General features: G+C 40.4%; 1 protein-coding gene across 3 annotated transcripts in view; it reads right to left on the bottom strand.

Moving 5' to 3' along the window:
* Positions 1-1790: 1790 nt before the first annotated feature.
* The window catches only part of LOC117663936 (uncharacterized), a 41630-nt gene continuing 30658 nt past the window's right edge, over positions 1791-12762 (bottom strand). For all 3 annotated transcript variants that reach the window (XM_060689815.2, XM_087889527.1, XM_060689816.2), the window contains 6 exons: positions 12228-12697; positions 11605-11756; positions 8143-8198; positions 5837-5941; positions 4090-4224; positions 1791-2549 (listed from right to left, as the gene is read on the bottom strand). In XM_060689815.2, coding sequence (XP_060545798.1) covers positions 2376-2549; positions 4090-4224; positions 5837-5941; positions 8143-8198; positions 11605-11756; positions 12228-12697 — 1092 coding nt within the window. In that variant the 3' untranslated portion in view covers positions 1791-2375. The remainder of the gene's footprint in view (positions 2550-4089; positions 4225-5836; positions 5942-8142; positions 8199-11604; positions 11757-12227; positions 12698-12762) is intronic.

Here is a 12762-nt window from a genome sequence, read left to right as displayed (position 1 = left end):
CATAAATACTGTACGTAGCCTATCTGATGAATCTTTATAGCTATTTATAAAACTTCTCCCCTTGGACAGGCTCTGCAATATAAATGTTAATTGGAGGATGGAAAATGTTAACATTTGTGGTAATGTTTCTGGAAGCTCATATATCAGATCTTGGAGCATCTTCATTGGGTTTTAATAGAAATAGAAAACATTTTTCCAATGCTTTTGCCAAATTAGAAATTACACTGTAGTCATTTACATAGCCAATTATTTCAACAGTGAGTTAGATGGCAAATCAAGAGTGCAGTCAACCAAAAAAGGATCAGAAACTGATTCTCCTTGAGCTAAATTATGGTCGGTATATGATCAATTTTTAATACTGCTTCAAACTAGTGGTAAGACAAAATTTTAAGGGAAGGTGGAGAACAATTGTTATGGGTTAGACAGCAGGCAGTGAGATCTGCTCCTCTTACCGGTAGTGGTGCTATTATTGGATGCTGCCTGCCCATAAGGGAAGTGCTCAACTGAACATAGACCAAACCAATGTGAGGCCCAGGCAACAAGCCAGTCAGGTAGAGGTTTTTGTTGCAACCAGTAGATTTACAGTCATCTCCATCGAAATGCAGACATTACCCAGCTGCACTTGGTAGTGCAAGATACTGTAAGTTCGAATCTCACCAGGCTCAAGGTTGACTCAGCCTTCCATCCTTTCTAAGGTAGGTTAAATGAGGAGCCAGTTTGTGGGGGCAATAAGCTGACTTTGTATAAATATACAAAAGTATGAAGGCTATTGCTTAATGCATTGTAAGCCGCCCTGAGTCTCCGGAGAAGGGCAGCATATAAATAAAATTAAAAATAAATAAAAATGTTGTTTGTTGATCTGAAAAGCAGACCCTGCTTCTGTGGGAATAATGGTAGGAAGATGATAAAATGGGTTAGACAGCAATTGTTGCTTATATTGGATCTTGCTAAGAAGCTGTATATGCTAAGAGCCTTGATGGTACAGTGGTCTAAGCACCCTGTTATTAACACAGCTGCCTGCAATTACTGCTGGTTCGAATCTCTCCAAGGCTCAAGGTTGACTCAGCCTTCCATCCTTTCTAAGGTAGGTGAAATGAGGACCCAGTTTGTGGGGGCAATAATCTGACTTTGTATAAATATACAAAAGTATGAAGGCTATTGCTTAACGCATTGTAAGCCGCCCTGAGTCTCCGGAGAAGGGCGGCATATAAATCAAATTTTTTAAAAAAATGGATTCAATGCTATTCCATTTTGGGGGGTTGTCCTATTGTCTCACCTATCATCCATACATTTATTTTTGCTATCTTTCTTTGTGTGAAAGGTCCCTTAGCTGATCTGTCAAAATCAGGGCAGGGGGCTCTTGTAGGCCATTCAATTTTCTTCCAAAAATAAGATACAGAAATTTTCTAGTTCTAAGCCATGCTGCAAGCCCAACATAGCTTGCAAATGCAAGTTTGCAGAAGGTCATTTGTACCACATGAAATTAAAGAAGGAGCAACATACTTTATGTATTCTAATGCAGATAATGAGATAACATGATCTAAATAAGCCCTTTTATTTGGTCTACATAAAATCTTAAAACCCTATGGTGGACCTTTATTTACTGTCCAAAGTTCCAGATAGAGATATATTGAAAAGATGCCGAGATAAAGAAAAATTGAGCCTGCCTTCATTATCTTATTTGACTGCTTAACTTGGTAATCTCAACCAGAAGTTTAAGAAATATATGTTTGAATAGGGACAACAACTTGAAGTCAAACTCACCAATAAAGGCAGCTCTAAGAGATAAATTGTCTCAAAATGATTTTATTTTTTCTTTAAAAATACTACTTCATAGATTTAAAAGAAGCAAATACTATTTTCACCAGGGCTTCTCTTGAGTATTACTGGACCATCACAGAACAGAGACCTCTAGCTTGCTTCTGCACAAAGTCCAACATTCAAAACTGCTCAACAGTATTTTTAATAAGCTAAAATAAGAACTTCTTCCACATTACCAAGAACGTGAAGCTTCCATATAACTCAAAGTATAAATCTTAGTAGATTCTACTTCTATTCCAGTTACCACCTGACCTGAGTTACCTGAGCCATTCAGAATTCATTAGGCATCACACTCATCTTTTTACCCTTTTTGCCTCCCATTTTTCTCTTCCAAAGTCCTTGGATTGATATTACAATAATACATTCAAGTCTTCTAGCTGTCACTTCTGCACCCTGTAGCTGTTGCAGGAGAAAGTGGTTTCTCAGCTCTACTGCCAAAAGGCGTCCTTCTCCAAGGCCATAGTTTATCCCGGGCTTGAAGAACAGAAAGCTTCCTCCTGTTTATTGTCTTAGAAAAAGCTTCAGGTACATTAGGTAGATTTGCCAATGTCTTCTCAGCTGGCTTCAGTTAAGCTGTCAATGTAGTTCTTTAGCAGACATTCATAGTAGTCTCCAATCTTTCTCAGGTTAGCTCGTAGTGCTGAGCTCATTGCTTCTATCATGCAGGGTTCCTTTTCCACCAGCATGATGGCTATTACTCCAAAGTTGAGAAGGACCTGCAGGTAGGCCTAAAGTGAAAGACCAAGTTCCATCAGGCCAATGAACAAGCAATGTATTTTTAAGACCACCCTACTGAATACCCTGTCTATAATTATTGGGGCAGTGGCAATGATCAGAAGCGCATAAAACGGGGTGAAACCAGTGGTGAAATCAATTTTTTTTACTATCGGTTCTGTGGGCAAGACTTGGTAGGCGTGGCTTGGTACGCGTGGCAGGGGAAGGATACTGCAAAATCTCCATTTCCACCCCACTCCAGGGGGAAGGATACTGCAAAATCTCCACTCCCACCCCACTCCAGGGAGGATATTGCAAAATCTCCATTCCCACCCCACTCTGGGGCCAGCCAGAGGTGGTATTTGCCAGTTCTCCAAACTGCTCAAAATTTTTGCTACCCATTCTCCAGAACCTGCTGGATTTCACCTCTGGGGGAAACAGACCTAATAATAGATGAAAGTAAATATGTATTATTTGTTTTTAAAAGCTTCAAAGTAGAGAATGCACAAAGCATCCATGTTTGCAAATTTTTGTCCTTGTTTTTTTCGCTGGAATAAACTGGATATGATATGCATTTGGATAGTAGCAGTATTATTTCAAATGATTAGCATTCAGATGAATCTGCTGAACCACAATGAATTCAGTATATAGGTAACACATGGGGTGTCACAGCCCCATCCACATTTGGAACATCACTGAGCTCACCTATGGATGTAACACTGAAAATATATGCTGATTGGGCAGAAAAGATAAATTCTTTGAAACAAAGGTTGTCAACTAGATTCTGAAAGTTATTCTTTTAAAGCAGGGGTGGCAGAGCTGGGCCTTCTGAAAAACCTCTTCTAGGAGCCACAGTTCATGGCCAACTGTGGAAATGTTGATGATCATTGTTCAGCAACTTCTGGAGTATTAAAGGCAGGTGTATTGAGTAAGAAAGATGACCTTGAATGAAACATGCAATATCACCTGCATATTTTCATCAGGGTCATCTTCCTTTCCTATTCACTATAAACAAACCATGAATTCTCAGAATCTAATTTACAAATTAGGATTTAGGGTTCGTAACATGTGCTTATGTTCCCTGATTCTGTAGTTCTTGTTTATAGTCTCAGCTACAGTACAAATGGCTTGAAAATAAATAAACAAATGCAAAGAAGCCCAATCTTTAAGCAGGCAGTTGAAATGCACAAGCTAAGTCCTCCGACTCCAAAACTAGTTTTCTGAGGTCGTCTTCTTTCTTTCCTCTCTACCATTTCTTTTTGTTATCTTCATCCAGTGGTGGGTTTCAAAATTTTTTACTACCGGTTCTGTGGGTGTGGCTTGGTGGGCATGGCAGGGGAAGGATACTGCAAAATCCTCATTTCCTCCCGATCAGCTGTGACTCGGGAGGCAGAGAATAGATGGGGGTGGGGCCAGTCAGAGGTGGTATTTATCAATTTTCCGAACTACTCAAAATTTTTGCTACTGGTTCTCCAGAACTGGTCAGAACCTGCTGAAACTCACCTCTGTCTTCATCAGTCATGTTTGGGAACCAGTGGGGAAGCTTCTCCTTACCTGTTCAAGCTCTTCTTTTCTTGCCAGCACTGCTGCAGATCGGTCTTTAGGAGTCCAGGATGGGACTGAAGAATTAGTTTCTTCTTCAGCATTAAGGTGGCAAGGAGAGCTTGTTTTCTTCTTTTTTGTTGATGACTGTATCAATAAATTTCCCAATGAGATTTGTAGTTAACAAGGCTAACAACAGCCTCCCCAATTTAAAGAAACTCCTGCTGCAAAGCGTTGCGTAAAAGTATGTAAAAAATATTCATATTTTGTATACTTAGGAAAAAGGTGGTCTATAATAAGGAGGTCTATAGTAAGGAGATATAGTAATCTGAGGGGTCCTTAATCTTCAGACCAACAATCAAGTAAGCAATACCCCAATCAAGAAACTGCCAAAGAGCCATCAGTAAACCGCCAAATCACAAAGAATCCCTAAGGCCACCCCCACCCACACAGACAGGCAAGACATCAGAATATAAACTGACAATAAGCAGCCCTCCTTACTAGAACTGGTGATGTTACCTAGTTAGGGTAATGAAATGTTTGCAAGAAAACAAGCAAGCTCAGGGAGCACCAAGAGTCCCCCGTTTCAACTATAAGCTACAAATAGTCTCCTTTGTCGATATAATAATTTTGCTGCAAAATAGATCTAACTTTCTAGTATAAGTGGTCCTTGAGTTATGACTGTAAGAAAGCCTGCACATTAGGGTTGAAAGTCAGGACAAATGTTAAATGAACTGCCTCAAGTAATGACCAGCCATCTCTGCTCTTTCCAATGCATTTGTTAAATGAACAGACAGTTCTCTAAGTGCAGCATGGGATGCCGGGGGAGATCCAGGAAGGCCTAGTGCAGGCAGAAACTGACTTGCCTTGGGCCTCCCAAGGCTTCCCCCATCTCAAGATACCCTGTGTTCTGCTTCCCATCTCTCAAGTGGCTCTCACTGAACAGTAAACAGCTGTTTTGCCAGCAAGAAACAAGGGGGAAGGAAAACACTGGGCTCCCCTGTCTTTCTTGGTCCTGCCACTGCCCTTCGTCCTGCCAAGTTGCCCCTGCCTTTCTGGTGCCCAAAAAGAACCAGTTCCCTAGCCTTTGAGAGCTTGCTGCGGGTTAGAGAAATGAAGCTCAGATCTTTGGAATCTGAGCTTTGTTTCTCCAGCCCAGCACAAGAATTCTGTTCCATGCATGGAGGGGAAATCCTTTTGCTGATGGCAGCAGCTTGCAACCTTCCCTGCTGGCTTCCCCACTGACTTTCTGGGGAATTCAATAGAGAAGACTGTTAAATGGAGATCACATGATTGTGGGGCGCTTGACAACCGATTGTGAATGGTTGCCAAGCATCCGGATCACAATCATGTGACTAGGGGAGGGAGCAGCAGGATGTTTTATGAGAACTGGAAATGCTTTATGGACTGTAAAGGATCCTTTCTGAGATGTTTTAACTTTGAATAGTCGTTAAATGACCAGTTATAAGTCAAGGACCTGTATTGGGAGAAACTAAATGTAAATTAAAGGGAATTTTTGGATGTTAACTTTCACTGACAATTGTGCAAATGAACTAATTTGTGTCAGTTGCATGATGAGAATGATGTACAATACTTAATCTCATCATTCCTGTGATGACGTTATGACATGTGACAACATTCTCCTTTACTCCCCACAGATGTCTTGCATACATATGAATGTTCACACAATCAAAAACATGTATATAATTAAGATATGGCTTATTTCACATAACATCTGGAAATATGTATTATAAATTACCTTCAAAGCCTTTCTTCCAGTCTTTGATGTTGCTCTTTTTTTCTTTTTAATTACTGGTATCTTAGGTTCCACCACTTGTCTGCTCTCTATTATTTCCTTTTCATTCTATAGGCCCAGAAGGAGAAAAGATTGTGTCAGGATCCAAAAGGGAAGTACTGAGATAATACCAGAAAGCCACTTGTCTTAAAAAAAAATGGAGCAGTGTATTTTCCACTGACATTTATTGCCCAGTCAAGATAAGTAAATAAAATTAAAAAGATATTTAGCTGTATGAAAAAATTTAGATATCACTGGTTAAATTATATGCTTCAGAGAAAGGTTTTGGAATGGACTTCATAGTCTCCAGATTTGAATATTACTGCAACTTGTGGGAGGATTTCAAACATGCAGCAGACATGAGGAGTCCTAAGCATATTTCTGAGCTAGAAGAGTTTCTTGTTCTGTAAGGAAGAATAGTAAAAAAACCAAAAACACACAAAACAAATGAAAATAAACATAAACCTTTCAAAGGCAGAATAAAAAGACACTTAACTGCTTATAAGAAATGTTTAGAAGCTAATACTTCTCCCAAAAAAGATGTTATAAAGGGTGTTCAGACTTTTACACCTACAAATTCTCTCTTTTCTAAACAACTGCACATAAATAGCAAGATTGCATTTAGATTCGCAGAAAAATATGTTCACTATGCACCATATGGAAATTTGTCAGCATATGTTCACCTACAGATTTATTGAAATGACAAATTTAACTTAATTATTTGCATACAAGTGTAAGGATATGTGAAGAAAGGCAGCTAGGTTGCTGTGGCTGGCAATTATAGGAGTTGCAATACTACTAAAGTATAAATTATTCACCCTGTTGTCCCAACCCAATACTGGTGTAAGCTATCCCATCCCTTGATGTCCCTAGACAGCATGCCTGCAGCCCGGAACCAACTTTAACAACTTGCACATTTGTTTAATGATTGCATTAGGGAGAGCAGGGATGGGGATCGTTAAGTGAAGTGTTTCATTTAATGGCCATCCTGCCCAACCTTAATGGACAGACTCCATTATTGTTGTAAATCAAAGACTACCTGTTTTCAGCAAAACTATTCCTAACCTGTACATAAGGCTAACCACAATATTTCTATATATTCCATAACTTCTTCCAGTGAGTGTCCATTTCTGGGATCCATATTTAGCTATAATATATGCAAACATTTCCTGTTTGTGCCTTATGCCTTGTCTCATAGTAGATTTGGAGTTACATTTTCACAAGCTAAACACTATGCCTTGTTCTAAAATTTAAGTTTTGTTGAATTTTTATTGATGATTTTTATTGAAGTTTTTGGCAGGATTTGAGCTCCCTCTACCAGTCCTATAATAATTTACATGGCCAATTGTATGGATGTGGATGTGGAATGTAACGAAAAAATTATATACATTTTGGGATCATGTAATTGTCTTAATATGTGAGTGAAGAATGAATAGACATTTGTAGCAAGTGGTTGTAAGGAACCAATTGGCCCGGGCAGACTAAACAGCACTTGTACAGTACAGATATTGTACAAATGCTACAGCTGAACAGCAGAATCACTCTGTCCTGTTTGTTAATCAAACAAACTATGGTTACAACAATGCACTCCAAAGACATCTGGATAGCATTGGGACGCAGGTAATTCCACTGGGAGATATGTTTAGTTAATAACAGCAAACTATAACAATATTAAACCTAGTGTTTATCTATACTAATTATCCAGTACATAATGAATAATTAAGTATCCAGTTTCCCAGAATGATTTTTATGGTGAGATAATTTCCTGGAAGGGTAAATTAATAACAATTTACAAGCATGCGGAATGAATGTAGGAAAAAAAAGAATACTTAATATTAAATGTATTAGTAATCATGCAATAGACACATGAAAATTGGTAATAGAACTCAAATGTCAAAAGATAAATCAAAATATAAACAATGTATGTGATTGTTATCAAATAAATTTCCAGGAGATTCCTGAATTAGATAAGTGAAATATTAATTGCACCCTAGTAGCTTTCTCCTACACCAGGGTCTCCTACCAACTTTGCCTCTCCTAGGGGCAAGAGAGAAGAAAATGAGAAAAATTGGGCTGGATACCCAAGAATTAATATAATCTCTATATGAATTCCTAAAGAAGACAGTCTGAATTTCCTTTCATCGTAACGGAAGAGATGGGAATACACTTTCATTTTTGCATCATCTCTTCTGGTATGATATAATTTACTAGTTTCTCTTCACCCTCTCATCTAGCATGGTCAGTAGCAGAATAAAACCATATTCTCTTACCGCAATAGACCTCTCGGGAGAAAGGTGGTATGGCATTCCATAGACGTTTCTTATATCTGTGAAATAAAAACAAAATCAGAAACAGATTATTATTTTCTCCATAGAGATGCTTGGTTTTCTGTTCCAAGACCAAAACAATACAAATGCAAACAATGAAGGAGAAAACAATATGAGTGATATAAAATAAAAAATAAAATAAAATAAAATACTGGTTGGTCTAGTAGTTAAGGCACTGGGCTAGAAAACAGGAGATTGTGAATTCAAATCCCACCTTAGCCATGAAAGTCAGCTGGGTGACTTTGGGTCAGTCGCTCTCTCCCAGCCCAACCCAACTCACAGGGTTGTTGTTGTGGGGGAAATAGGAGGAAGGTGTGTTGTATATGTTCACCACCTTGAGTTATTTCAGGGGCGAAATGCTCCCGGTTCGGACCGGTTCAGGAGAGTAGGTAGCGATGGCGGCGGGCAGTTCGGAGAACTGGTAGAAAAAATCCCTGCCCCCGCCCCCCTAAACCCAGCTGAGCCGCGTGATCATCAGAGGCTTTTTTTCTTTTAAATGCCTCTGACGAGCCAACCTTTGATGATCCCAGATGAGTTGCCTGCCAATCAGGCAACTCAGCTTGGATCGTCAGAGCCATTTAAAAGAAAAGAAGTTTTTTTCTTTAAAATGGCTCTGACCATCCAAGCTCTGACGATCCCAGCTGAGTTGCCTGATCAGCAGAGGGTTTTTTAAAAACCCTCTGATGATCAGGCAACTCAGCTGGGATCGTCAGAGCCTTTTGAAAGCATTTTTTTACATGGTTTTACATGTAAAAAATGGTTTTAAAAGTAAAAAAAAAATTGGCCACACCCACCCAGTCACATTACCCCCCCCAAGCCACGCCCACAGAACCAGTAGTAACAAATTTTAGATCTCACCACTGAGTTATTTGTAAAAATTATAAAGGCACAGTATAAATCAGTGGTGAAATCCCAATTTTTTTACTACTGGTTCTGTGGGCGTGGCTTGGTGGGCATGGTGTGGCTTGGTGGGCATGGCAGGGGAAGGATACTGCAAAATCTCTATTCCCACTCCACCTGGGGCCAGCCAAAGGTGGTATTTGCCGGCTCTCCGAACTACTCAAAATTTCCGCTACCAGTTCTCCAAACTGCTCAAAATTTCTGCTCCCGGTTCTCTAGAACCTGTTGGAACCTGCTGGATTTCACCCTTGGTATAAATTAAATTAAATTAAATTAAAGTCATATATCCTTCCATATAATTTTGGAAATCTCTATCCAAAAAGATATTCAACAGGGGCCAACTATTAGCTTTGTTCTTCATTTACCCTGTTTCCCCAAAATAAGGCATCCCCTGATAAAGCCCAATCGAGCTTTTGAGCGCATGGCAATAAGGCCAAGAGCTTATTTCAGGGTTCAAAAAAATACACTGCTCAAAAAAATAAAGGGAACACAAAAATAAGACATCCTAGATCTGAATGAATGAAATATTCTTAGTAAATACTTTGTTCATTACATAGTTGAATGTGCTGACAACAAAATCACACGAAAATTATCATTGGAAATCAAATTTATCAACCCATGGAGGTCTGGATGTGGAGTTACACTCAAAATTAAAGTGGAAAAAAACACTACAGGCTAATCCAACTTTGATGTAATGTCCTTAAAACAAGTCAAAATGAGGCTCAGTAGTGTGTGTGGCCTCCACCTGCCTGTATGACCTCCCTACAACACCTGGGCATGCTCCTGATGAGGTGGCGGATGGTCTCCTGAGGGATCTCCTCCCACACCTGGACTAAAGCATCCCTCAACTCCTGGACAGTCTGTGGTGCAATGTGGCGTTGGTGGATGGAGCGAGACATGATGTCCCAGATGTGCTCAATTGGATTCAGGTCGGGGAAACAGGCGGGCCAGTCCATAGCACCAATGCCTTCGTCTTGCAGGAACTGCTGACACACTCCAGCCACATGAGGTCTAGCATTTGCATGCATTAGGTGGAACCCAGGGCCAACCACACCAGCATATGGTCTCACCAGGGGTCTGAGGATCTCCTCTCAGTACCTAATGGCAGTCAGGCTACCTCTGGAGAGCACATGGAGGGCTGTGCGGCCCCCCAAAGAAATGCCACCCCACACCATTACTGACCCACTGCCAAACCGGTCATGCTGGAGGACGTTGCAGGCAGCAGCATGCTCTCCACGGCATCTCCAGACCCTGTCACGTCTGTCATATGTGCTCAGTGTGAACCTGCTTTCATCTGTGAAGAGCACAGGGCGCCAGTGGCGAAGTTGCCAGTCTTGGTGTTCTCTGGCAAATGCCAAACGTCCTGCATGGTGTTGGGTTGTAAGCACAACCCCCACCTGTGGACGTTGGGCCCTCATACCACCCTCATGGAGTCTGTTCCTGACCGTTTGAGCAGCCACATGCACATTTGTGGCCCGCTGGAGATCATTTTGCAGGGCTCTGGCAGTGGTCCTCCTGTCCCTCCTTGCACAAAGGCGGAGGTAGCGGTCCTGATGCTGGGTTGTTGCCCTCCTACAGCCTCCTCCTACAGTCTCCTGATGTACTGGCCTGTCTCCTGGTAGCGCCTCCATGTTCTGGACACTACGCTGACAGACACAGCAAACCTTCTTGCCACAGCTCGCATTGATGTGCCATCCTGGATGAGCTGCACTACCTGAGCCACTTGTGTGGATTGTAGACTCCATCTCATGCTACCACTAGAGTGACAGCACCGCCGACATTCAAAAGTGACCAAACCATCAGCCAGAAAGCATAGGAACTGAGAAGTGGTCTGTGGTCACCACCTGCAGAACCATTCCTTTATTGGGGATGTCTTGCTAACTGCCTATGCTTTCCACCTGTTGTCTATTCCATTTGCACAACAGCATGTGAAATTGATTGTCAATCAGTGTTGCTACCTAAGTGGACAGTTTGATTTCACAGAAGTGTGATTGACTTGGAGTTACATTGTGTTGTTTAAGTGTTCCCTTTATTTTTTTGAGCAGTGTATAAGACAGGGTCTTATTTTCGGGGAAACATGGTACAAAGTTCTTTTCCAAAATATAATCATATCCCCATGGAAGGAAGCATTTCTTCATAAAAAGTTCAGTCAATCTAAAGAATTCATTACAAGATGTAGTTATTCCTGCTAACATAGAAAGGCATTTCAATAAACTCATGGCACATGCCTTTCAGTTTGCTTGATAATTTTTGGGCTTCCTATGGGCATCTCATTGGCCACTTCTATTAACTTAATATTAAGCTCCACCATAGTTTTCCTTTTGGAGATCACATTATCACAAAAAAAGCAATTATAACCTCTGTTTGAAGTTTAGAGAAAAAGCTAACCCACAATAATTTGTTAAGTAACTATCCTAAAGGTGCTAAAACTCAGTCCCTTCAAGGAGAACAGATTAGGTCACATTCAGAGCTATTTCTGACATAAAATTCTCAGGAAAAGCAAACCTTTGGAAACATTGAGGTGCTCTGTTTTACAAGTTAAGTAAGCAGGAGAGCCACTTCTGTGCCACAAACTCTCTTGGGGTGGACTGCAGCTCTGTTGACAGTGGTAATAGCAATGGCAGCAACAACTTCTTCCCAACTTTTTCTCTTTCCACCTGAAGCAGGAGAAAAGGACTCGCTTGAGCAGCAGAAACCTTCTGCCTCAATTCAACCTCAGGAATCTGACTCAACTAATATATCACATTTAAAACTCAATGTACTGATTAAGAATGTAAGATTAAGTCTTACTCTCACAAACTAAAAACAAACATATTCACTGGTTAAAGACATATGCCACCTGAATGAAGTACTAATGGCTCAATGGGGAGGACAAAATGCAGTGAAGAAATGAAGTAAAAAAGTCTGAGGGCAAAGTTGGTGCTTATGTGGAAATGTCTGTATCTCAGTCTGATGCCCACTAGAACATTCTTTAAGAGCTGAATATATCCACCTATTATTTCCTTTTTGTTATGAGAATTCCTGCTTTTTCATGGTCCTTTTCTTAATTTGTCCTATCCATGTGGCCTTACTTTTTCTTACTTGCCTGATTCCTTAAAAAAATATACACAATTAGCTATCCAAAGTACCTATCCAGCTTCTGAGATTTTGAATTTTGTTTCCTTTTTGGAGGAGAATTTGAACTACGCTTTCGCTTGCATGTTGACTTCACACCATGTTCTTGCATGAGAGAGGTTTTTGGGCTACAGTCTCGTTTCTGAGAAGACTGTTCTTGTCTGTAAGGAGATTTTGATGTATGCTTTTCTCTTTGAGGAGAGTCTTCTTGTTTGTGGGAAGATCCTGAACGATGTCCTTGCCTACAGGATAATTTTGAACTTCTGCCCTGTCTTTCAGTGGACAGGTCTTGCTTGCCAGAAGATCTTGAGTTACACTCTTGCCTGACGTAGGATCTTGGACTTTGGCAACATAAGTCTCTTGAGGTCTGATTTGTACTAGAATGTTTGGAATTGATGCTGTGATAAATATTTGGAGAACTAGACGTGGATTTTACCAAGCTTTCAATATTATGTTTTCCATTAGAAGAAATAGAAGTAGACACCTGAAAAGAGAATGAAACCATACAATAAAGAAAACAATTCTCTCTTTTTCTATTCTGAAATATAC

This window comes from Pantherophis guttatus, chromosome 3, assembly GCF_059756535.1.
Source record: "Pantherophis guttatus breed Tessera chromosome 3, ASM5975653v1, whole genome shotgun sequence".
NCBI classification, from domain to species: Eukaryota; Metazoa; Chordata; class Lepidosauria; order Squamata; family Colubridae; genus Pantherophis; species Pantherophis guttatus.
This window is presented reverse-complemented; position numbering and strand designations above follow the sequence as displayed.